Raw genomic sequence first — 27,594 nt, 5'->3', positions numbered from 1 at the left:
TTAATGTCTTTATTTGTTTGTTTGCTTTTGTGGATGAAATACATAAAGAATATGTTGTTATTTAAAACAGAAAAACTATCAGAGATTCAAGATGTGATTGATTTATCATGAATGAGGTGAAATAATAAACTTTACCTTACCTTACCTTACCTTACCTTACCTTACCTTACCTTAGTTCTGGAACGACGTGGATCATGAAAGTGAAGTCGATCGACACGATGAAGAAGCTTCAACAGACGAGATCGTGGATGTTAAAGAGACTTATGCTGTGTCTCAAATCATACTTGTGTACTCAAAGTTAGTATTTTTAGTGCGTAAGTGTGTCTCAATTCTTAGTATGTAAATGTAGTTAGTGCTCCATACACACTAGATTGTTACTAAAACGCCCACAAAACTGAGTATTAATCGATGGACACTTTCTACACTAAACAGCTCCATCTTAGTGACGTTGTAAACGGAAGTTACGTCATATATATATATATATATATATATATATATATATATATATATATTCATATAATTACATGTGTATTTTCAGCAGCAGTAGAAGGATAAACACGTCTTCGGTGCTGATACCAGCTTAAATATCTCGCGAATATTTCGATTCTTTATTTCTTTTTCCTAACTTGCAAAACGTGCTGCCAGCAGGTGTCGCTAGTGTTCCTCCAGCTGGTTGAAACCATCGTTAAATAGTAGTAGAAGAAGAAGCTGTCGCGTCATTTCCTGTTAGTGTGTAGCAGCAGAGTTTGATTTGAGACAAACTATCTGTGGAGGATTAGTTACTAGTTAGTACGTACACAATCCTGATGCATACTAACTTCTAGTATACTAAGAGAAGTATGTGATTTGAACATACTATCTGTGGAGGATTAGTTACTAGTTAGTACGTACACTATCCTGATGCACACTAACTTCTAGTATACTAAGAGAAGTATGTTTGAGACATACTATCTGTGGAGGATTAGTTACTAGTTAGTACGTACACTATCCTGATGATACTAACTTCTAGTATACTCAGAGAAGTATGTGATTTGAGACATACTATCTGTGGAGGATTAGTTACTAGTTAGTACGTCCACTATCCGGATGATACTAACTTCTAGTGGACTAAGAGAAGTATGTTTGAGACATACTATCTGTGGAGGATTAGTTACTAGTTAGTACGTACACTATCCTGATGATACTAACTTCTAGTATACTAAGAGAAGTATGTTTGAGACATACTATCTGTGGAGGATTAGTTACTAGTTAGTACGTACACTATCCTGATGCACACTAACTTCTAGTATACTAAGAGAAGTATGTGATTTGAGACATACTATCTGTGGAGGATTAGTTACTAGTTAGTACGTACACTATCCTGATGATACTAACTTCTAGTATACTAAGAGAAGTACTGTATGTTTGAGACATACTATCTGTGGAGGATTAGTTACTAGTTAGTACGTACACTATCCTGATGATACTAACTTCTAGTATACTAAGAGAAGTATGTTTGAGACATACTATCTGTGGAGGATTAGTTACTAGTTAGTACGTACACTATCCTGATGATACTAACTTCTAGTATACTAAGAGAAGTATGTTTGAGACATACTATCTGTGGAGGATTAGTTACTAGTTAGTACGTACACTATCCTGATGATACTAACTTCTAGTATACTAAGAGAAGTATGTTTGAGACATACTATCTCTGGAGGATTAGTTACTAGTTAGTACGTACACTATCCTGATGATACTAACTTCTAGTATACTAAGAGAAGTATGTTTGAGACATACTATCTGTGGAGGATTAGTTACTAGTTAGTACGTACACTATCCTGATGATACTAACTTCTAGTATACTAAGAGAAGTATGTTTGAGACATACTATCTGTGGAGGATTAGTTACTAGTTAGTACGTACACTATCCTGATGATACTAACTTCTAGTATACTAAGAGAAGTATGTTTGAGACATACTATCTCTGGAGGATTAGTTACTAGTTAGTACGTACACTATCCTGATGATACTAACTTCTAGTATACTAAGAGAAGTATGTTTGAGACATACTATCTCTGGAGGATTAGTTACTAGTTAGTACGTACACTATCCTGATGATACTAACTTCTAGTATACTAAGAGAAGTATGTTTGAGACATACTATCTGTGGAGGATTAGTTACTAGTTAGTACGTACACTATCCTGATGATACTAACTTCTAGTATACTAAGAGAAGTATGTTTGAGACATACTATCTGTGGAGGATTAGTTACTAGTTAGTACGTACACTATCCTGATGATACTAACTTCTAGTATACTCAGAGAAGTATGTGATTTGAGACATACTATCTGTGGAGGATTAGTTACTAGTTAGTACGTACACTATCCTGATGATACTAACTTCTAGTGTACTAAGAGAAGTATGTTTGAGACATACTATCTGTGGAGGATTAGTTACTAGTTAGTACGTACACTATCCTGATGATACTAACTTCTAGTATACTAAGAGAAGTATGTCTGAGACATACTATCTGTGGAGGATTAGTTACTAGTTAGTACGTACACTATCCTGATGATACTAACTTCTAGTATACTAAGAGAAGTATGTTTGAGACATACTATCTGTGGAGGATTAGTTACTAGTTAGTACGTACACTATCCTGATGATACTAACTTCTAGTGTACTAAGAGAAGTATGTTTGAGACATACTATCTGTGGAGGATTAGTTACTAGTTAGTACGTACACTATCCGGATGATACTAACTTCTAGTGTACTAAGAGAAGTATGTTTGAGACATACTATCTGTGGAGGATTAGTTACTAGTTAGTACGTACACTATCCGGATGATACTAACTTCTAGTGTACTAAGAGAAGTATGTTTGAGACATACTATCTGTGGAGGATTAGTTACTAGTTAGTACGTACACTATCCGGATGATACTAACTTCTAGTGTACTAAGAGAAGTATGTTTGAGACATACTATCTGTGGAGGATTAGTTACTAGTTAGTACGTACACTATCCGGATGATACTAACTTCTAGTATACTAAGAGAAGTATGTTTGAGACATACTATCTGTGGAGGATTAGTTACTAGTTAGTACGTACACTATCCGGATGATACTAACTTCTAGTATACTAAGAGAAGTATGTTTGAGACACAGCATTAATGTCGTTGTTTTTGTCGAGATGTTTGTCAGTGTAGCCGTTAGCATTTAGCTTCTCTAGCAAGTCAGCCATCTTGACTGAAGAAAAAATGAAGAAAAAATGCTTAAATACAAAAGCATTATAAAAAAAATTAAATAAAAATTGTTTTCAATAAAAAAATATTTCAATGAAGATAGAAGTCGCTTCAATCAATAGAAAAATAATGCTGACAGTTTTGAAGCTAAAGCTGTTGTTATCGAGGACTGGAGTCTTTCCCTCTGAAGACTCACTTCTCTCTGGCAGTTTGTAACAGAAACATGTTTTGTTTTCCAGAAAGCTGCACAAAACCTAAATAAAATGTTGACAAATCTTTGTCAACATTCAAAGTTCTAGATTCTGTTTCTCCTGCTCACTCGAGTCCTGGAGAATCAGCCTCTGAAGGTTTGATGGAACATGTTGATGGAAACATGGACGACACTCGAGGATCTTCTGTGTCAAATGAAAGAAGATTGTGCAGGTTTTTCATGCGAGTCCATGTAGATGTTGGAACATAATGATGTTTGTCGTCGTCCACGTCCTCATTTTCTGCTCGACCGCCCTCATCACCGGATCTCCTCGCTCTCCTCCTCGCAGCAGCGAATTAAAAGTCATCAGGATGAGGCGACGCCAACATGTTTCTCTGAGGCTCGCTGGACGAGCAGGTGCTTCAAAGATGTCCATCACTGTAATCACCATGTGATTGAATCAGGTCCAGTTTCACGCTCCGAGCCTGACGGGCCTGGAGATCCTGACGGGTCTGGAGATCCTGACGGGCCTGGAGATCCTGACGGGCCTGGAGATCCTGACGGGTCTGGAGATCCTGACAGGCCTGGAGATCTTGACGGGCCTGGAGATCCTGACGGGCCTGGAGATCCTGACGGGCCTGGAGATCCTGACGGGTCTGGAGATCCTGACGGGTCTGGAGATCTTGACGGGCCTGGAGATCCTGACGGGTCTGGAGATCCTGACGGGCCTGGAGATCTTGACGGGCCTGGAGATCCTGACGGGCCTGGAGATCCTGACGGGCCTGGAGATCCTGACGGGCCTGGAGATCCTGATGGGCCTGGAGATCCTGACGGGCCTGGAGATCTTGACGGGTCTGGAGATCCTGACGGGCCTGGAGAGCGACACGTGACATCATCTGTCACTATGATCTCCGTCTCAGACGTGAGAGACAAGAGTCCTTGAGAGGTCAAGGGTCGTGAAGAGAGCGACTCTCGAGCGCTGGTGTTGACAGACGTGTGACTCGAGACTCTTGATTCTGATCCGAATCAAATCTGTTGATGATCTTGAGACTCAAAAGAATCACGTGTCAAGTGTTGGTGAGAGCGATGATGTCATCAGTCACATGATCTGTTGATGATCTTGAGACTCAAATGAATCACGTGTCAAGTGTTGGTGAGAGCGATGATGTCATCAGTCACATGATCTGTTGATATGAATCCATTTACACCACATTGACCCTTTTGACGTCAAAAAAATGTTTGATTCTGTAGATTTTTTTTTACTTTTATCGCTCGTTTCCTGCATCAAACATCAACATGAAGATCGAATCGAAATGTATTTTATTTAGACTCAAGTTTCATTTGTTGTCCAGGAGGAGAAATAAGACGAGTCTGGGCTTCAAATAATAAATGATTCAACATGTTTTTATCGTCACCAGTTCAGCAGTTGAGACGTTTAAAGAGCAACAAACACCAGTGAAGACAGTCGACATCAAAGAACTTCTGCTCTATGTTGTTATTCTTTAAAGTTATAAACTTATTTAAGTTTCTTCTGATCAATTCTTCACGTGGAGCTTCAACAACAAACGTTACTCATGAAGGTGTTTAGATGTTGTTAAGAGTCTTTTTGGACGAAGATGACGACGACTGAGCTCCGGTCGCTACATTAAAATAAACAAACATGTTTGTCTCTTAAAAGAACAGATTAATAATCAACATGTTGAAGTTTTAACCTTGAACTGGTTCAAATGCGTCCAAAGCTCTTTGAGCAACTGTTGCTTCAGAACCAGAACCAGCGTCACGAGGAACCTTCAAGTCTTGAGATCATCAAGACTAAACATCCAATAGTTTCTCAGTAAATGATCTTTAATTAAAACCATGTTTGAGCAGGACTTCTGTCACGTGCACTTCCTGTCTTGATCCCTGGGAGTGGAAGGTGTCGTCACTTTCACATCTGCGTCGAGGAAGATCAAATATCTTCATGATGAGCTGAGGATCTTTGATAATCAGCAGGAAACACGATGGCCGCGGTGCTTATGCACATCACAGGAGTCGATAAATGAAACATGTGGAGTCGTTCCTCAGACTTCTCTGCTTCTGTCTGTTCAAAGGGAATCACTGGGATCCGGTTCGCAGAACATCAGAGGTGCTACATCCGGGCCCAGACCAGGAGCGTCCCCACGGTGGCCCGGGCGGGAGCCGAGGACACGGGTGTGGAGGTGAGTCTCATCCACAGTAGATGTTTGTCGGAGCTTCTCTGTGGCTCACATCAAACAGTGTTTGCCGTCAATCCCGAGACCAGACGATCGTTTCATGGGCTCCTCGGAGGTTCAGGTAAAACGGCCTCCGGGCGACAGTCGGCGAGTCGTTAACGAATCCACTCGAGTCCAGAGAGATTGTCCTGAACTCTGGGAAGAGAAGAAATTCAATCAGTCAAAAAGTCCCCATTTCTCAGTGTCAGCGATGGAGTGTTGAAAGAGAAAATCCTCGTGAGTCGCACACGTTTACATGTGACGCACAACGACACACATGTATTTAACACAACACTCTTTAGCTACACTTTCATTTCCTCACGTCTTCATCACGTCTCTTCCATGTTCACATACATGCTCCTCACATGTTCTGGTGAAGTTCTCTATGGAGATCAATCAAGTATGTTGAGTGAGTGAGTGAGTGAGTGAGTGAGTGAGTGAGTGAGTGAGTGAGTGAGTGAGTGAGTGAGTGAGTGAGTGAGTGAGTGAGTGATTGGTTGATTGATTGATTGATTGATTGATTGATTGATTGATTGATTGATTGATTGATTGATTGAGTGATTGATTGTTGGCTTCATGAAGGTGTAAATGTTGAACAAATATGTTGATCAGATGTAAGTTTCTCTATCAAAGTATTAATCAACAGACGATGATCATAGATTGACAGGCTTTGATGATGGATTTGAATAAACGACACGTTTCTAACTTTTATAATATAAAATGATTTAATTTTTCATATTTGATGATTTGTTTCATGAAGTCAAACATTTAATAGTTAAATAAACATAAACAGAGTGAACATAAAAGCTCATGTAACTTCTTTAGACCAGAAATCATTGGTAGTATTTAGTAGTAAACATGTCTCACAATCATCTGGAAGTTTTAAAATATGTTGAAATGTAAGTTTATATGAGATCATACACCTGCTAATATTCTACTTGATATTGTTCATGTTTGCAAACACAAACATGAACACAAACATGAACACAAACATGAACACAAACATGAACAGATGTGTTTATAATAATGATGTTGTTGGTGAAACAGTCACAACATTCACTAAAGTCACTAAAGTCACAACAGACACAACAGTCACAACAGACACAACAGTCACAACAGTCACAACAGTCACGACAGTCACAACAGACACAACAGTCACAACAGTCACAACAGACACAACAGTCACAACAGTCACAACAGTCACAACAGACACAACAGTCACAACAGTCACAACAGACACAACAGTCACAACAGTCACAACAGACACAACAGTCACAACAGTCACAACAGTCACAACAGACACAACAGACACAACAGTCACAACAGTCACAACAGTCACAACAGACACAACAGTCACAACACTCACAACAGTCACAACAGACACAACAGTCACAACACTCACAACACTCACAACACTCACAACACTCACAACACTCACAACACTCACAACAGTCACAACAGTCACAACAGACACAACAGTCACAACAGACACAACAGTCACAACAGACACAACACTCACAACACTCACAACACTCACAACACTCACAACACTCACAAAACTCACAACACTCACAACACTCACAACAGTCACAACACTCACAACACTCACAACACTCACAACAGGCATAACAGTCACAACAGTCATAACAGTCACAGCACTCACAACACTCACAACACTCACAACACTCACAACACTCATAACAGTCACAGCACTCACAACACTCACAACACTCACAACACTCACAACAGGCACAACAGTCACAACAGTCATAACAGTCACAACACTCACAACAGTCATAACAGTCACAACACTCACAACACTCACAAAACTCACAACACTCACAACACTCACAACAGGCACAACAGTCACAACACTCACAACACTCACAACACTCACAACACTCACAACAGGCACAACAGGCATAACAGGCACAACACTCACAACACTCACAACACTCACAACACTCACAACACTCACAACACTCACAACACTCACAACACTCACAACAGTCACTAAAGTCTCTACGAAGTTCTGCGAAAAAAACAAGTTTGTTTCGCTTCTTCTTCCGCGACTGTTGTTCTCGCTTCACCTGCACGACTCCGTAAATATCAGGGGGTCGGAGTCGAGGCTGTAAACGCCGACCCCTGCTCGCCTGCACAACACTCACGCTCACATTAAACAAATCCGTCGCCCACATGTGACCCGAGCAGCTTCTCCCTGAGCTGCAGAGAAACAGGAAGTTCTGACAGGCTTGAGACGCCGGCGGCGTTCGCTCGCCCGTGTGTGCGAGACAAAGAGAGAACGAGGTTCAGACTGCGAGCGGCTGATAGGAAGCACCAGGTGACAATAAGAAGCACCAGGTGACAATAAGAAGCACCAGGTGACAATAAGAAGCACCAGGTGACAATAAGAAGCACCAGGTGACAATAAGAAGCACCAGGTGACAATAAGAAGCACCAGGTGACAATAAGAAGCACCAGGTGACAATAAGAAGCACCAGGTGACAATAAGAAGCACCAGGTGACAATAAGAAGCACCAGGTGACAATAAGAAGCACCAGGTGACAATAAGAAGCACCAGGTGACAATAAGAAGCACCAGGTGACAATAAGAAGCACCAGGTGACAATAAGAAGCACCAGGTGACAATAAGAAGCACCAGGTGACAATAAGAAGCACCAGGTGACAATAAGAAGCACCAGGTGACAATAAGAAGCATCAGGTGACAATAAGAAGCACCAGGTGACAATAAGAAGCACCAGGTGACAATAAGAAGCACCAGGTGACAATAAGAAGCACCAGGTGACAATAAGAAGCACCAGGTGACAATAAGAAGCACCAGGTGACAATAAGAAGCATCAGGTGACAATAAGAAGCATCAGGTGACAATAAGAAGCACCAGGTGACAATAAGAAGCACCAGGTGACAATAAGAAGCATCAGGTGACAATAAGAAGCACCAGGTGACAATAAGAAGCACCAGGTGACAATAAGAAGCATCAGGTGACAATAAGAAGCACCAGGTGACAATAAGAAGCACCAGGTGACAATAAGAAGCACCAGTTGACAATAAGAAGCACCAGGTGACAATAAGAAGCACCAGGTGACAATAAGAAGGACCAGGTGACAATAAGAAGCACCAGGTGACAATAAGAAGCACCAGGTGACAATAAGAAGCACCAGGTGACAATAAGAAGCATCAGGTGACAATAAGAAGCATCAGGTGACAATAAGAAGCACCAGGTGACAATAAGAAGCACCAGGTGACAATAAGAAGCACCAGGTGACAATAAGAAGCACCAGGTGACAATAAGAAGCACCAGGTGACAATAAGAAGCACCAGGTGACAATAAGAAGCACCAGGTGACAAAAGAAGCACCAGGTGACAATAAGAAGCACCAGGTGACAATAAGAAGCACCAGGTGACAAAAGAAGCACCAGGTGACAATAAGAAGCACCAGGTGACAATAAGAAGCACCAGGTGACAAAAGAAGCACCAGGTGACAATAAGAAGCACCAGGTGACAATAAGAAGCACCAGGTGACAATAAGAAGCACCAGGTGACAAAAGAAGCACCAGGTGACAATAAGAAGCACCAGGTAACAATAAGAAGCACCAGGTGACAAAAGAAGCACCAGGTGACAATAAGAAGCACCAGGTAACAATAAGAAGCACCAGGTGACAAAAGAAGCACCAGGTGACAATAAGAAGCACCAGGTGACAATAAGAAGCACCAGGTGACAAAAGAAGCACCAGGTGACAATAAGAAGCACCAGGTGACAATAAGAAGCACCAGGTGACAATAAGAAGCACCAGGTGACAATAAGAAGCACCAGGTGACAATGAGAAGCACCAGGTGACAAAAGAAGCACCAGGTGACAATAAGAAGCATCAGGTGACAATAAGAAGCACCAGGTGACAATAAGAAGCACCAGGTGACAATAAGAAGCATCAGGTGACAATAAGAAGCACCAGGTGACAATAAGAAGCACCAGGTGACAATAAGAAGCACCAGGTGACAATAAGAAGCACCAGGTGACAATAAGAAGCACCAGGTGACAATAAGAAGCACCAGGTGACAATAAGAAGCATCAGGTGACAATAAGAAGCACCAGGTGACAATAAGAAGCACCAGGTGACAATAAGAAGCACCAGGTGACAAAAGAAGCACCAGGTGACAATGAGAAGCATCAGGTGACAAAAGAAGCACCAGGTGACAATAAGAAGCATCAGGTGACAAAAGAAGCATCAGGTGACAATAAGAAGCATCAGGTGACAATAAGAAGCACCAGGTGACAATAAGAAGCACCAGGTGACAAAAGAAGCACCAGGTGACAATAAGAAGCATCAGGTGACAAAAGAAGCACCAGGTGACAATAAGAAGCATCAGGTGACAAAAGAAGCATCAGGTGACAATAAGAAGCATCAGGTGACAATAAGAAGCACCAGGTGACAATAAGAAGCACCAGGTGACAATAAGAAGCACCAGGTGACAAAAGAAGCACCAGGTGACAAAAGAAGCATCAGGTGACAATAAGAAGCACCAGGTGACAATAAGAAGCATCAGGTGACAAAAGAAGCACCAGGTGACAATAAGAAGCATCAGGTGACAAAAGAAGCACCAGGTGACAAAAGAAGCACCAGGTGACAATAAGAAGCACCAGGTGACAAAAGAAGCACCAGGTGACAATGAGAAGCACCAGGTGACAATAAGAAGCATCAGGTGACAATAAGAAGCACCAGGTGACAATAAGAAGCACCAGGTGACAATAAGAAGCACCAGGTGACAAAAGAAGCACCAGGTGACAAAAGAAGCATCAGGTGACAATAAGAAGCACCAGGTGACAAAAGAAGCATCAGGTGACAAAAGAAGCACCAGGTGACAATAAGAAGCATCAGGTGACAAAAGAAGCACCAGGTGACAAAAGAAGCACCAGGTGACAATAAGAAGCATCAGGTGACAATAAGAAGCACCAGGTGACAATAAGAAGCACCAGGTGACAATAAGAAGCATCAGGTGACAATAAGAAGCACCAGGTGACAATAAGAAGCACCAGGTGACAATAAGAAGCACCAGGTGACAATAAGAAGCACCAGGTGACAATAAGAAGCACCAGGTGACAATAAGAAGCACCAGGTGACAATAAGAAGCATCAGGTGACAATAAGAAGCACCAGGTGACAATAAGAAGCACCAGGTGACAATAAGAAGCACCAGGTGACAAAAGAAGCACCAGGTGACAATGAGAAGCACCAGGTGACAATAAGAAGCATCAGGTGACAATAAGAAGCACCAGGTGACAATAAGAAGCACCAGGTGACAATAAGAAGCACCAGGTGACAAAAGAAGCACCAGGTGACAAAAGAAGCATCAGGTGACAATAAGAAGCACCAGGTGACAATAAGAAGCATCAGGTGACAAAAGAAGCACCAGGTGACAAAAGAAGCACCAGGTGACAAAAGAAGCACCAGGTGACAATAAGAAGCACCAGGTGACAATAAGAAGCACCAGGTGACAAAAGAAGCACCAGGTGACAATGAGAAGCACCAGGTGACAATAAGAAGCATCAGGTGACAATAAGAAGCACCAGGTGACAATAAGAAGCACCAGGTGACAATAAGAAGCACCAGGTGACAAAAGAAGCACCAGGTGACAAAAGAAGCATCAGGTGACAATAAGAAGCACCAGGTGACAATAAGAAGCATCAGGTGACAAAAGAAGCACCAGGTGACAATAAGAAGCATCAGGTGACAAAAGAAGCACCAGGTGACAAAAGAAGCACCAGGTGACAATAAGAAGCACCAGGTGACAAAAGAAGCACCAGGTGACAATGAGAAGCACCAGGTGACAATAAGAAGCATCAGGTGACAATAAGAAGCACCAGGTGACAATAAGAAGCACCAGGTGACAATAAGAAGCACCAGGTGACAAAAGAAGCACCAGGTGACAAAAGAAGCATCAGGTGACAATAAGAAGCACCAGGTGACAAAAGAAGCATCAGGTGACAAAAGAAGCACCAGGTGACAATAAGAAGCATCAGGTGACAAAAGAAGCACCAGGTGACAAAAGAAGCACCAGGTGACAATAAGAAGCATCAGGTGACAATAAGAAGCACCAGGTGACAATAAGAAGCACCAGGTGACAATAAGAAGCATCAGGTGACAATAAGAAGCACCAGGTGACAATAAGAAGCACCAGGTGACAATAAGAAGCACCAGGTGACAATAAGAAGCACCAGGTGACAATAAGAAGCACCAGGTGACAATAAGAAGCACCAGGTGACAATAAGAAGCATCAGGTGACAATAAGAAGCACCAGGTGACAATAAGAAGCACCAGGTGACAATAAGAAGCACCAGGTGACAAAAGAAGCACCAGGTGACAATGAGAAGCACCAGGTGACAATAAGAAGCATCAGGTGACAATAAGAAGCACCAGGTGACAATAAGAAGCACCAGGTGACAATAAGAAGCACCAGGTGACAAAAGAAGCACCAGGTGACAAAAGAAGCATCAGGTGACAATAAGAAGCACCAGGTGACAATAAGAAGCATCAGGTGACAAAAGAAGCACCAGGTGACAAAAGAAGCACCAGGTGACAAAAGAAGCACCAGGTGACAATAAGAAGCACCAGGTGACAATAAGAAGCACCAGGTGACAAAAGAAGCACCAGGTGACAATGAGAAGCACCAGGTGACAATAAGAAGCATCAGGTGACAATAAGAAGCACCAGGTGACAATAAGAAGCACCAGGTGACAATAAGAAGCACCAGGTGACAAAAGAAGCACCAGGTGACAAAAGAAGCATCAGGTGACAATAAGAAGCACCAGGTGACAATAAGAAGCATCAGGTGACAAAAGAAGCACCAGGTGACAAAAGAAGCATCAGGTGACAAAAGAAGCATCAGGTGACAAACATGGATCCTTCGCCAGGATTTCTTTGTCCTCCTGGAACGACTGACGAGTCCCAGAGCTTCGACTCCCTCAGGACCAGAACCAGGACCGGCTCGTTCAAGACGAAGGTTCCATTAAGAACCCGCTTAATGTGGGTGACCCGGGTCGACCCCGGAGGAGAAGAAACTCCCACGATGCAACACTTTGTCTGAGCTGAGATGTTTAATTCATGTTCTCGTCCAAATATAAAAATAGGTTTCATCGTAAAAACTACATGAAAACACTAATGAGTCGAAGCTTCGTTGACGTGATGTTCACTTTCATTGACAGGAGACATGAGACACGAGCATCACAAATATTACACAAATATTACACAAATATTACACAAATATTACACAAATATTACACAAATATTACACAAATATTACACAAATATAACACAGATATAACACAAATATAACACAAATGTAACACAACTATTACACAAATCTAAGACAAATATTACACAAATATCACACAAATAATTTGCAAATATTGTACAAATATTAAATATTATACAAATATGGTACAAATATTATCAGATATTTAAAAAATATTGTACAACTATTATCAGATATTATACAAATATTATACAAATATTATACAAATATTATACAAATATTATACAAATATTGTATAAATATATTTACAAGTATTATACACATTTTATAAAAGAAAATATGTGTACAAATATTACACACATATACAAATGTACAAATATTTGTACACATATTCATCATAACTTCTCAAATAACATCAGACAAGATGATTGATTGACAGGACACTTTGAGGAGATTTAAATACATATATTTCACAATTTAAAAAAATGCAAGTGTTATTATGTTATTATGTTGTAAAATATTTTTTTGTAATATTTCATTTTATAAACATTACATTGTACATAACTGTACTGTACATACAATTATGATAACAAACACTACAATATAAAACTAATAACCATAGAAAGTACCAATAAAGACAAAGAGAAATATCTTTATTTTATTTTATTTTTAATTAATCATAGTTTATTTATAGTACATGTCTTAAGTAAAGTTGAATATTTCTAAATGATAATTTATAGTATTATATATATACTTTACTCTGATGTTACTCCAGGTCCTGCTCACACCTGCAGCATCAACATTAAACAGGAAGAGAAAGTGTCGCCTGGTTTTACAGTTCAAACAACATGAAGGATCATCTGGAGACGTTCAGAGAAACACTCGCTTGAAGCTTCTCGAGTGAATCCAACACAAGAACCTCTGCTGTCAGACATCAGCGGAGAAAAGCTTCACGATGTGACCCGAGAACTCAGTCTCAGCTCATTGAGGCACGAGATTGAAGCAGAGACTCAGAGACGAAGATGTTCAATAAAGTAGAATTGTTGAGGAAATATTTGTTCAAAACTTTCATTTGATACTTTGACACTAAACTATGAACTCACGAGAGAGTTTCAAGAAGTTTGAAGATGATTTCATTTGAGAATGTTGTCACAACATGATCTTATAATGTGTTTGTGTCGTTTACACTATTGTAACAGTTTATTTTGTGTCTAAACAAGAAGGATGTGTTCAGTTCTGAGCCGCTCTAGTAGAAGAACTCACATTTCTCCTTCAAACTCTTCACTAGTTTTTTTCAGGATCATTTTAAAATGATTGGTTCTTACTTTAGATCTATTCATGGTCAGACCTTCATGATCTGATCCAGACTTACACCCCAGCTCGGGCTCTGAGGTCTGTGGATCAGAATCTACTGATGGTTCCTGAACTTGGATGGATGGATGGATGGATGGATGGATGGATGGATGGATGGATGGATGGATGGATGGATGGATGGATGGATGGATGGATGGATGGATGGATGGATGGATGGATGGATGGATGGATGGATGGATGGATGGATGGATGGATGGATGGATGGATGGATGGATGGATGGATGGATGGATGGATGGATGGATGGATGGATGGATGGATGGATGGATGGATGGATGGATGGATGGATGGATGGATGGATGGATGGATGGATGGATGGATGGATGGATGGATGGATGGATGGATGGATGGTTTGTCTCAACACCACACAGTCTTAACTCAGTCAAACACACGAAGATTTCGATCTGGAAAATTCAAAAGTTCACTAAATGTCAAATGAATTTTAGTTTTATTAGTTAGTTTTATTAGTTAGTTAATCAGGTTAATCCTGAGGCGAATGTTACTCATCAATTGTATTTTATTTATAGCGTCAAATCTTTGTGTCATTATCTGAAGACACTTGATAAGATAAAAGATAAAAGATAAAGATAAAGATATAAAAAGATAAAAACAATGATCTATCACGTCAGGTGTAGGGGGCGCTGTTCTTCAGTCCTTCACCGACTCCATCCTAAACAGATCCCAGTGTGAGCATCAGAACAACACACTTGTGTGTCCGACGGGCTCCTGGTCCTCAGCAGAGCATAAAGCACTAATAGAAAGTCTAACTGGAGAAAAGGCAATATTTGAAGAGCTCTCAGGACAACACTCATTAAAACGAAGAGGCGCGTCAAGAAGAATCTCTGCTGCATTTAAAACCTCCCGGGGACTCTGGGAAAATCTCCGTTGATCTCGGGCAAACAACAATTTCAAGCGTATGTCATGTAGATAGTGTGGCCCCCCGGGAGCCGCTACCAGGAGAGGCTAAATTCATTAAGTACAACACAACTGCTGTGTAATTAAGTCGTGCTCTGTGGGCGGAATCCTGCGCTCGGCGTGAGCGAAGCACGACTTGCTATCAATCCTGACGACAAACATCCATCTTGTGTCAGCGACGCGGGTCGAGCGGCGCCGGCGTCGACTGGCATTTAGAAATCCCTGCTCGCGGGCCGACCTTTGGCTCCGTCCCCGAGGCGCCGCTCCTGCAACTTATTGCAGTCGTTCCTCAGCCGCGGAGTCATGTTGCGAGGCGGGTGTCGTGACCTCGGCTCCGTCCTCGCCAAACACGTCCAATTAGAAGTTCACGGACGTCACGAGACTCTTCGTCGGAGGCCAAGTTTATTCAAGTGAGAAGCAAAGTTCAAAACATCTCCAGTCAGTGTAACTGGTTTAATTGAGAAACTTTAGAAACTTTGTTACTGGTTTATTAAAGACGTACAAGTAACATTTATCACTTTTATGGAACTTTATCATCAACACTTTTTAACAATAGAAACAAGTTATTAAGTTGTGTTTTATTGTGTTATTATTGTTGTTGTTTTGTGGTCAAATGAAGACGTGTAGTCAGTGACGTAGCTTCAGTTAAGCTTCAGTTTAGCTTCAGTTTAGCTACAGTTTAGCTTCAGTTTAGCTACAGTTTAGCTTCAGTTTGGCTTCAGTTAAGCTTCAGTTTAGCTTCAGTTTAGCTACAGTTTAGCTTCAGTTTAGCTTCAGTTTAGCTACAGTTTAGCTTCAGTTTAGCTTCATTTTAGCTACAGTTTAGCTTCAGTTTAGCTACAGTTTAGCTTCAGTTTAGCTTCAGTTTAGCTACAGTTTAGCTTCAGTTTAGCTTCATTTTAGCTACAGTTTAGCTTCAGTTTAGCTACAGTTTAGCTTCAGTTTAGCTTAATTTTAGCTTCAATTGAGCTTCAGTTTAGCTTCAGTTTAGCTACAGTTTAGCTTCAGTTTGGCTTCAGTTTAGCTACAGTTTAGATTCAGTTTAGCTACAGTTTAGATTCAGTTTAGCTACAGTTTAGCTTCAGTTTAGCTTCAGTTTAGCTACAGTTTAGCTTCAGTTTAGCTTAATTTTAGCTTCAATTTAGCTACAGTTTAGCTTCAGTTTAGCTACAGTTTAGCTTCAGTTTGGCTTCAGTTTAGCTACAGTTTAGATTCAGTTTAGCTACAGTTTAGATTCAGTTTAGCTACAGTTTAGATTCAGTTTAGCTTAAGTTTAGCTTCAGTTCAGCTTCAGTTTAGCTTCAGTTTAGCTTCAGTGTAGCCTCAGTTTAGCTTCATCTACACTCACTAAGATGGAGGACGTTGAGGGTTGAAAGTGTCCATCGATCTACACTCAATGTTCTGCTTTTAATGCTTCATTTGAGTGCTCATAGTGCACTACAATCATGCACACTGCTCAGTGTGAACTCACTTGTGTACTCAAAATATTAAGTGTATTTTGCGATTAAAGACACACACAGTAAATGAAGGTGATGGAAGAGACGAGGAAATCCTGGAGTGGATCAAGGATTGTCTGGATCATGAACAGAACATCAGGTCAAGAGACTTGATGGACGAACATGTTTCTGAATATTAGCAAGACTGTAGTTCACAGGAATGAAAGTACAGGTAATATTTGTGTGGAGGTGGAGGTAGCATGAAGAGCAGTGATTGGTTCACGAGTGAGGGGGGGGGGGGGGGGGGGGTGACCCAGTATAAATGATTCTGCTCCAGGATTCTACGCTGAGCTGAACTAATGTGCAATTAAGCCTGAGACGAGGAGAAAATCACCTTGTAAAAACATTTGTCAAGTCAACTGTTTTTCTCTTCTGCTAATTAACAAGTGTGTGTGTGAGTGTGTGAGTGTGTGTGTGTGTGTGTGTGTGTGTGTGTGTGTGTCTGTGTCTGTATGTGTGTGTGTGTGTGTGTGTGTGTGTTTACATGCACACACAGAAATAAATATGTGAACTGTGAGGCGGGAGCTGAACGTCCTCGTGCGTCTCTATTAGACTCTGACATGAAGCCCATCATTAAGCAATAACACTTGACGCCACAGTCCTGGACTACAGTAGCAACAAATGAAGCCGGCGAGGGGGTCGGGGTGTCGGGGTGTCGGGGTGTCGGGGGGGCGGGGGGGCGGGTGAGCAGGCAGAGGGTGAGGCTTTATTGTGTCTGTCACATTAAACAATATTGCAGCCACACTCAGAGTAATGAAGACCACTTGGAAAGTCATTTAAAAGTCAAATCATCAGCGTCTCTGAATCTCAATGATGTGGAATATCAGGCTGCAGGCTGTGGAGGAGGCTTTCTAAAGTGTGTGTGTGTGTGTGTGTGTGCGTCTGTGTGTGTGCGTCTGTGTGTGTGTGTGTGTGCATGTGTGTGTGCAGGTGGATCTCACCAAGGTTGAAGACTCCCATGTGTGGGTTCCTGCCGAGGAGCCCATAGTTAACCCCGAGTTCCTCTTCAAGTCCAAGATCTGGGAGTTCTGCCAGCAGCTGCCCGTCCACTGGATCCACCCGTCCCCCCTGACTGGTGAGAGCGGGGGGCAGAGCCCACTCTAAACGCACACCATTAACTCTCTCTGGTGGGAGAACCTTCAGGCCCGGAGGACCAGAACCTCTGCTGCCGACCCTGAGAGCAGCAGATACATGGTTTAGATGGTTCTGGATCAGAAACTTGATTTTTAATATATATACATATAGACAAGATATATATACAAATATACAGTATATATATATATATATATAAACTGTCTCATCATCATTGCAACCAAAATACTTTATTTTGTCAGTGAAACACAATAATCTCAACATAAATAAATATAATAAAATGAACAAGTTGTAAACATCACTAATGTTTATGAATAAATGATGTTTATATGGAAGCAGAGACGAGCAGCGACATCTTTCTTCTACAAACACAGACGTGAAGAAACTTGAACTCACTGGATGTTTGAAGCAGTTTTGTTTGGATGAGATCGTCCTCGTGTCAGTGATTGATCAACTTTATTGATCCTAAGAAAAACACCTAAACCTTCTGTTACGAGTACGCGTTACTAGTGGCTGTCAATCAAGTGAGGTGATGGATGATTGGCAGGCGTCTATTTTTTAATGTCATCCAAACACACTTCTATTGATCGACTGGTTGATCAGGATCTTGTATTGATCATTGCTGACCTGGAGATCACTATTGGGTTTGACGTCAACAAAAAGACATCTGTCAATCAAGAAAATCACCTGTATTAATATTAATATTATTATTATTATTATTATTATCACTACTGTTATTATTATTACTACTATTATTATAGTTATTATTATTATTACTATTATTGTTATCATTATTATTATTATTATAATTACTGTTATTATTATTACTTCTATTATCATTATCATTCTTTTTATCATTATTATTATTATTATTGTTATTGTTATTGTTATTGTTATTGTTATTGTTATTATTATTATTATTATTGTATTATCATTATCATTATCATAATTTGAATTGTTATTATTATTATTATTATTGTTATTGTTATTGTTATTATTATTATTATTATTGTTATTGTTATTATTATTATTATTATTATTATTATTATTATTATTATTATTATATTATTATTATTATTATATTATTATTATTTTTATTATTTTTATTTTTATTATTATTATTATTATTATTATTATTATTATTATTATTATTATTATTATTATTATTATTGTCTCCATGACGCTGAACTGAGACTCAGAGACTTGCTTTTCAAACTTGTTTCTGTTTTGCTGTGATTGTCAATAAAGTTGTTTTCTCGTTCAGAGTCTGGTCTCAGTGACGAGGACTCGCCTGACGCGGAGGTCGTAGGTCAACGCTTCGCTCGTGACGTCCTGGATCATCCTGCGGTTAATGACTACGTGAGTGAACGACCTTCATCCGTTCATCTACACACCTTCATCCTTTCATCTTCACACATTCATCCTTTCATCTACACACCTTCATCCTTTCATCTACACACCTTCATTCTTTCATCTACACACCTTCATCCTTTCATCTTCACACATTCATCCTTTCATCTACACACCTTCATCCTTTCATCTTCACACATTCATCCTTTCATCTCCATACCTTCATCCTTTTCATCTACAGTTTGTAGAACATGTATTTGTTCCGGTGACAGATACACTGACCTTTGTCATCACTGCCACGTCACAAGTGTGTATCCGTCTCTCACCAGGAAATTTCCGTGTGAATAATTGTCATGTGACAAGAGAAACGCGACCTTGACCTTTAAAACAGACCTTTAAAAAAGTCTTCGTATGACACGACCTCGAGTCAAACACGTGAAGATCTTTCTTCAAAGTATTCTGAGAGTATTTGTATTTACTTAATACTTACTATACTTCACTTTTAGCTGTTTTTATTATCTCAAGACTTTCATTCATTAAACTGCAGGGTCTGGAGTCTATCCCAGCTACCTGGGGTGAGAGGCAAGAGACACGATGAACACCAGTCTGTGTGTGTCTGTGTGTTTGTGTCTCTCTCTCTGTGTGTGTCTCAAGGTGAACCATCCATCCTTCCTTCCTTCCATTTTCCTTCCTTCTTCCTTCCTTCCTTCCTTCCTTCCTTCCTTCCTTCCTTCCTTCCTACCTTCCTTCTTCCTTCCTTCCTTCCATCCTTCCATCCTTTCATCCTTTCATCCTTTCATCCTTTCATCCTTTCATCCTTCCATCCTTTCATCCTTTCATCCTTCCTTCCTTCCTTCCTTCCTTCCTTCCTTCCTTCCATCCTTCCTTCCTTCCTTCCTTTCTTCCTTTCTTCCTTTCTTCCTTTCTTCCTTTCTTCCTTCCTTCCTCCCTTCCATCCTTCCTTGCTTCCTTCTTCCTTCTTCCTTCTTCCTTCTTCCTTCTTCCTTCTTCCTTCTTCCTTCTTCCTTCTTCCTTCCTTCCTTCCTTCTTCCTTCCTTCCTTCCATCCTTCCATCCTTCCTTCTTCCTTCTTCCTTCTTCCTTCCTCCTTCCTTCCTTCCTTCCTTCTTCCTTCCTTCGATCCTTCCTTCCTTCCTTCCTTCCTTCCTTCCTTCCTTCCTTCCTTCCTTCCGACCTTCCTTCTTCCTTCCTTCCATCCTACCATCTTTCCTTCGATCCTTCCTTCCTTCCTTCGATCCTTCCTTCCTTCCTTCCTTCCTTCCTTCCTTCCTTCCTTCCTTCCTTCCTTCCTTCCTTCCTTCCTTCCTTCGATCCTTCCTTCCTTCCTTCCATCCTTCCTTCCTTCCTTCCTTCGATCCTTCCTTCCTTCCTTCCATCCTTCCTTCCTTCCATCCTTCCTTCCTTCCTTCCTTCCTTCCATCCTCTTCCTTCGATCCTTCCTTCCTTCCTTCCTTCGATTCTTCCTTCCTTCCTTCCATCCTTCCTTCCTTCCATCCTTCCTTCCTTCCTTCCTTCCATCCTTCCTTCCTTCCTTCCTTCCTTCGATCCTTCCTTCCTTCCATCCTTCCTTCCTTCCTTCCATCCTTCCATCCTTCCATCCTTCCTTCCTTCCTTCCTTCCTTCCTTCCTAGGATGGTGTGTTTGTCTAATATTTCTCAGCGAAAGACAAAACAAGTGGAAACTGAAGCGAAGACGACGTTTCAGTTGAAAAGTGAAAACAAATTAGAAATGATGCTCAAATGTTTGTAAAGAAAGCTTCTCACTGAAGTCCTGCTGCTCCGACGCCTCCGTCATTAGAAAACAAACACAGTGAGACGACACTCGTTTATGAGACACACATTGTCTCAGCATCAGGAGGACGAGATGATCTGAGGTCACCGGAGACACGTGAACATGTCAATGAAGTGCTGATGAGAAAATAGAAAACAAAATAACCAAATAACCAAATACAGCCTCAGGTTCTGTTTCCTCTCGTCAGGAAACTTCTGTTTCCAACCTTTGTGTCGTTTCACGTCTCTGAGCGAGAGGTTAGAAGAACGTCGTCAAGAAGGTTTGAAGAAGGTTTTAAAACAAGGACATGAAGACGATTCTTCTATAAAACCACTCGCGAGGTCACGTCTCCACAGACTCGACTCTTTATTTTGGTTTGTCGAGGCAAATGTGGTGGAGTGCGACAGATGCTCGGTGAAGAGGCTCTTCAGCTCGTCGCGATCAAAGCTCGACTCGAGCCCAGAGACGTGAACACAATGGAAAATCCTGGACCATTAATTCCGAGCAATTTACCTTTGGTTTGGTTTCATTTGGCCGTGGATGGATCCGGACGCAGCCAGCGAGAGCGAATGAACGAAGCCTTGTTAGCCGATCATTACTTCGCTAATTGCTGCAGGAATGTGCCGCGCTCTCAAGGTCGAGGTCAGACAGGAAGTGGCGCGTGCGAGGGAGGAAGAGACGCCCGGATCATATCATCACGCAGGTTAGACGGCAGGAAGTGTTACTGCGATGGCGAGCGGCGTCTAAAGGTCGAGAGATGATTTCATGTTTCGACACAGACGTCAAACAGTCACAAACGAACGTCTTCTTCTTCCGCAGAGAGACGCCGGCATCGAGCTGGACAACCGTCTGGACGAGCGCGGCTTCTGCTGCCAGTACTGTCGCCGTGGTTACCGCTACTGCCGGCGCTACCACGAGCCGCTGGGAGGCTTCAACCCGTGGCCGTACTACTACCAGGGCGGGCGGGTCATCTGTCAGGTGGTGATGCCGTGCAACTGGTGGATCGCTCGCATGCTGGGCCGAGTCTGAGCGTCCAGAGGAAGACGAGACGCTCGTGGACGGAAGACGTCGCTCGTCTCGCTCTAAGAGTCGTATTATCTTCAACATTTAGATCTGCAGCAGTTTCACACGTTTCAAAGCTTCTGGACGTGAGTTCGTTCTTGATGAGGCTCGTAGTTAACTCGTCTTCTTCTTCTTCTTCTTCTACTTCTTCTTGTTCTTCTTCTTCTTCCTCTTCCTCTTCTTCTTCTTCTTGTTCTTGTTCTTCTTCCTCTTCCTCTTCTTCTTCTTCTTTTGCTTCTTCTTCCTCTTCCTCTTCCTCTTCTTCTTCCTCTTCTTCTTCTGCTTCTTCTTCCTCTTCCTCTTCCTCTTCCTCTTCCTCTTCTTCTTCTTCTTCTTCTTTTGCTTCTTCTTCCTCTTCCTCTTCTTCTTCCTCTTCTTCTTCTTCTTCTTCTTCTTTTGCTTCTTCTTCCTCTTCCTCTTCCTCTTCTTCTTCTTCTTGTTCTTGTTCTTCTTCCTCTTCCTCTTCTTCTTCTTCTTTTGCTTCTTCTTCCTCTTCCTCTTCCTCTTCTTCTTCCTCTTCTTCTTCTGCTTCTTCTTCCTCTTCCTCTTCCTCTTCCTCTTCCTCTTCTTCTTCTTCTTCTTCTTTTGCTTCTTCTTCCTCTTCCTCTTCTTCTTCCTCTTCTTCTTCTTCTTCTTCTTCTTTTGCTTCTTCTTCCTCTTCCTCTTCTTCTTCTTCTTCTTTTGCTTCCTCTTCCTCTTCCTCTTCCTCTTCTTCTTCTTCTTCTTCCTGGTCGTACTTCACTTCACGTTCTCAACTCGTCTTGTTGATTGACAGCCAGGCTGCTGAATAAAAGCTCGACCAAGGATTCAAATTAAAAGTGTTTCTCTTGATGTCGATTTCTTTCCAAAGAAAAAACGTTTTTTGTTCCTTTTTTCCAAAGTCTTGTTGTCAACCTTCTGTTTTCTTTCAAAATAAAGTTTGAGAAGGTTCTGAACCTGTTTCCTGCTAAACATCTGCTTCTTTAATGACGTCACGCGACACGTTGTGATGAAATCATTCAATCATTAGATCAAGATTAGATCATGATTTAATGATTAGATCATGATTTAATGATTGAATGATGATCTAATGTTGATTATAAAGTGTGACGAGGACGAGGACGAAGACACAAACACACGTTTGATCCTCAACATCTGCCTCATAATGAAGGACGACATGAAACATCCACAGTTCAGTGACTCTCATGTTCTCTGACTAATGTGTGTTTTATCTAAAGTGATAAAACCTTCTCTCTTCCTCCTGTTGTTGTTGTGACTGTTGCGTCTTCAAACCTACAACACAAGCGCTCAGATCCTGTCGCGGTGAAATAATTCGCCGTAACTAAAAGCAAGATAACGAGTCTGCATTGAAGGTCTGTCATGAAATAACAAGGTGCCTTCGTTCCCCGGAGGATTCAGTGAGACGTTCACAATTTAAACGACGACAAAAAACCAGCGTCTTGTTGTCGCTTCTCTTTGAAGTTGTCACTTTACTTTTCTCCGGCGTGATTTCTTCCAATTAAAATTTCATTGTATGAATCATTTGTCGCGTATACAAAACAATAGCAGCCGTTCAAAGAGGCAGAGAAGTCCCCGGGGTTTGTTGCACTTATTTAAAGAGAAGAAACATCTCCTTGAATCCACGTCTCACTGACTATCAAAGCAGGATCAGGACCACGTCTGAGCCGGTCTGGACCGGTGCTGGAGGTTCAAACATGTTAGTGGATCATCATGAACGACCTCGAGCGAGATCATGTCGTGAGATCATCATCAAGTCTTTCCTTCAGAAATATTCATGAGATCATCGTTAAACATCTTATCGATCCTAAGCTTCTATCGTCAAACTTCTTCTCCGGACGATCGACTGAACCAAGAGATCCGGTTGATGGTCCTGATGATCCAGTTCAGAGTCAATGAAACATGTTCTTCAAACGAATCCATGACAAGAACCTGAGGTTTGATCATCAACATCTGCAGCTTCTTCATCTTGAAAAACCTCAACTTTGATGAGAACGAGTCGAGGTCAAATGTCAACATCTTTGAGAAGATCAAAGATGGTGAAGGTCAAGGTCAGTGTTGAGGAATAAACTTCAGATCTTTTCATAAAAACTTTTAATTTTTACATAGAAAAATCTTTTCAATATATGTTCTATTCTCTTGATGACACGTTTAACCTTGAAATCATTGAGTTCATTTAACAAAATCCTTCTTTTTGATTGACACACGTCTGATCCAATCAGATCTTAGTGCTTCACTCAGTGGGTGGAGCTTATGACAAAGCAAGCGTCCCATTGGTTGATGTTGTAACTTGTTGTCCAATCAGCTGGAGCTTCATTAACATGTTTGTTTGAGTGTGTAGATCAATAAAGTTGTTGTTATAGTAACACAATCAAACATGTCAGACAAGAGTCATGTGACTGGACTGATGACATCATCACATTGGTGTGAGTCTGAGAATGGTGTGTAGATTGTGTACTAAAGTCAACATATTTCTGCTTCTAAACTGAGAAACTAATGAAATCAAATGTAATGGATGATGATTGACAGCTGTTTAGCGACATCCATGAGAAGTTTCAGTCTGACTTCCACGAACATCTACATCTTACTGTGTCCAGTGACCTCATGAGGTTCTGGTTCTGTTGGATCTGTTGTCAACACAGTTGAACCAGATCCTGAAGACTGTCTGGGTCTGTGCTCCAGTGGTTCTCCTCATACCTTCTGTTCCATCTGTCAATCAAATGAGGTCAGAATCATCTGTTGTGTGGAGTCCCTCAAGGTTCTGTTCTGGGTCCTTTATTGTTTCTTCCTCTGGTCAAATCCTGATGTTTCTCATGTTTGCTGATGACATCCAGCTGTTGATCAGCTGATCAGAGGCTGAACTTAGTCAAGTGTTTAGAAATCAAACAATGAAAACACTTTGAAGCTAAATGTGGACAAAAGTCAAACTCTGGTGATTGTTGAAGATAAAGTTCAGGGTCGAGTCAGTACTTGAGTGACTTATGTCAGTCAAACTGAGTGTTTGTGTCGTTTACACTATTGTGTGTATTTAGTGTGTAAACCAGAAGGATGTGTTTGGCCTGCAGTTCATACTCTGAGCCGCTCTAGTAGAAGAACTTACATTTATCCTTCAAACTCTTCTCTAGTTTCTTTCAGGATTATTTTAAAAATTCTGGTTCTTACTTTCCTTTGAAGGATCTTGTCGCTCCTTCAAGAAACATTTTTCTTAACTTTCTTCTTGTCTTGACTTTTAAAGTTTAAATTTCTATTTTCACTGTGTGTTGTTGTGTTGTTGTGTTGTTGTGTTGTTCATCGCTCTGTGACCCTGGTGTGAAACATCTACAAATAATAATGACTAACTTACTAATTATACACAAACATTAAAGTATCACTGAAAATATTCTCATAACATCAAACATTTAGTTTTAATTCCATCATAATTAGCTTGATGTTTATTTTAATAAAGTAATCATTTCTTATTTAAACAGCTTCATGTTCTGTTCATTACAAAGACACTGTTTGACGTCACAGCTGTTTATTTGTTGTTCTTTCTGACAAACAATGTTCATGTGTGTTACTGTAGTGTTGTATGTTGTGTTGTTATCTATGTTGTGTTGTTATCTATGTTGGGTTGTTGTCTATGTTGTGTTGTTATCTATGTTGGGTTGTTGTCTATGTTGTGTTGTTGTCTATGTTGTGTTGTTGTCTATGTTGGGTTGTTGTCTATGTTGTGTTGTTATCTATGTTGTGTTGTTATCTATGTTGTGTCGCTGTCTATGTTGTGTTGTTGTCTATGTTGTGTTGTTGTCTATGTTGGGTTGTTGTCTATGTTGTGTTGTTATCTATGTTGTGTTGTTATCTATGTTGTGTCGCTGTCTATGTTGTGTTGTTGTCTATGTTGTGTCGCTGTCTATGTTGTGTTGTTGTCTATGTTGTGTTGTTGTCTATGTTGGGTTGTTGTCTATGTTGTGTTGTTATCTATGTTGTGTTGTTATCTATGTTGTGTCGCTGTCTATGTTGTGTTGTTGTCTATGTTGTGTTGTTGTCTATGTTGGGTTGTTGTCTATGTTGTGTTGTTATCTATGTTGGGTTGTTGTCTATGTTGTGTTGTTGTCTATGTTGTGTTGTTATCTATGTTGTGTCGCTGTCTATGTTGTGTTGTTATCTATGTTGTGTCGCTGTCTATGTTGTGTTGTTGTCTATGTTGTGTTGTTGTCTATGTTGGGTTGTTGTCTATTTTGTGTTGTTATCTATGTTGGGTTGTTATCTATGTTGTGTCGCTGTCTATGTTGTGTTGTTGTCTATGTTGGGTTGTTGTCTATGTTGTGTTGTTATCTATGTTGTGTTGTTGTCTATGTTGTGTTGTTGTCTATGTTGGGTTGTTGTGTTGTTATCTATGTTGTGTTGTGGTCTATGTTGTGTCGTTGTCTATGTTGTGTTGTTGTCTATGTTGTGTTTTTGTCCACGTTGTTTTGTTGTGTTTTTGTGTTGTTTTCCATGATGTGTTGTTGTCCATGATGTGTTGTTGTGTTGTTGTATTGTTTTCCATGATGTGTTGTTGTCCATGATGTGTTGTTGTCCATGATGTGCTGTTGTGTTGTTGTATTGTTGTCCATGATGTGTTGTTGTCCATGATGTGTTGTTGTCATGATGTGTTGTTGTGTTGTTGTATTGTTGTCCATGATGTGTTGTTGTCCATGATGTGTTGTTGTCCATGATGTGTTGTTTTCCATGATGTGTTGTTGTGTTGTTGTCCATGATGTGTTGTTGTCCATGATGTGTTGTTTTCCATGATGTGTTGTTGTGTTGTTGTGTTGTTTTCCATGATGTGTTGTTGTCCATGATGTGTTGTTGTCCATGATGTGTTGTTGTGTTGTTGTATAGTTGTCCATGATGTGTTGTTGTCCATGATGTGTTGTTTTCCATGATGTGTTGTTGTGTTGTTTTCCATGATGTGTTGTTGTCCATGATGTGTTGTTGTCCATGATGTGTTGTTGTCCATGATGTGTTGTTGTGTTGTTGTGTTGTTGTCCATGATGTGTTTTTGTGTTGTTGTCCATGATGTGTTGTTGACTTTAACTCAAACCTGTCAATCACCTGTTGATGGATCAGTGATTCTTCTTTTATTTCCGTCCTGCTCAGAAATAGAAACTTTAACTTTATCAGATGATGTGAGTCGAGACACACACACACACACACACACACACACACACACACACACAGACACACACACACACACACACACACACACACACACACACACACACACACACACACACACACAGACACACGCACACACACAGACACACGCACACACACACACACACACACACACACAGACACACACACACACACACACACACACACACACACACACACACACACACACACACACAGACACACACACACACACACACACACACACACACACACACAGACACACACACACACACACACACACACACACACACACACACACACACACACACACACACACACACACACACAGACACACGCACACACACAGACACACGCACACACACACAGACACACACACACACACACAGACACGCACACGCACACGCACACGCACACGCACACGCACACACACGCGCACGCGCACGCA

At 41.0% G+C, this 27,594-nt stretch overlaps 1 protein-coding gene across 1 annotated transcript in view; it reads left to right on the top strand.

Annotated features, from left to right (window-relative positions):
- Positions 1-21,959, top strand: part of tnmd (tenomodulin) — a 120,219-nt gene extending 98,260 nt beyond the window's left edge. Inside the window, exons 5-8 of the mRNA XM_087798686.1 lie at positions 5,505-5,612; positions 17,629-17,773; positions 19,055-19,149; positions 21,750-21,959. Of these exons, the coding sequence (XP_087654812.1) occupies positions 5,505-5,612; positions 17,629-17,773; positions 19,055-19,149; positions 21,750-21,959 (558 nt within the window). The remainder of the gene's footprint in view (positions 1-5,504; positions 5,613-17,628; positions 17,774-19,054; positions 19,150-21,749) is intronic.
- Positions 21,960-27,594: the final 5,635 nt, after the last annotated feature.

This window comes from Callionymus lyra, chromosome 9 (assembly GCF_982586985.1).
Source record: "Callionymus lyra chromosome 9, fCalLyr1.hap1.1, whole genome shotgun sequence".
Lineage (NCBI taxonomy): Eukaryota > Metazoa > Chordata > Actinopteri > Syngnathiformes > Callionymidae > Callionymus > Callionymus lyra.
Note: the sequence above shows the minus strand (reverse complement) of the source record. Positions and strands in the feature narration are given on the sequence as shown.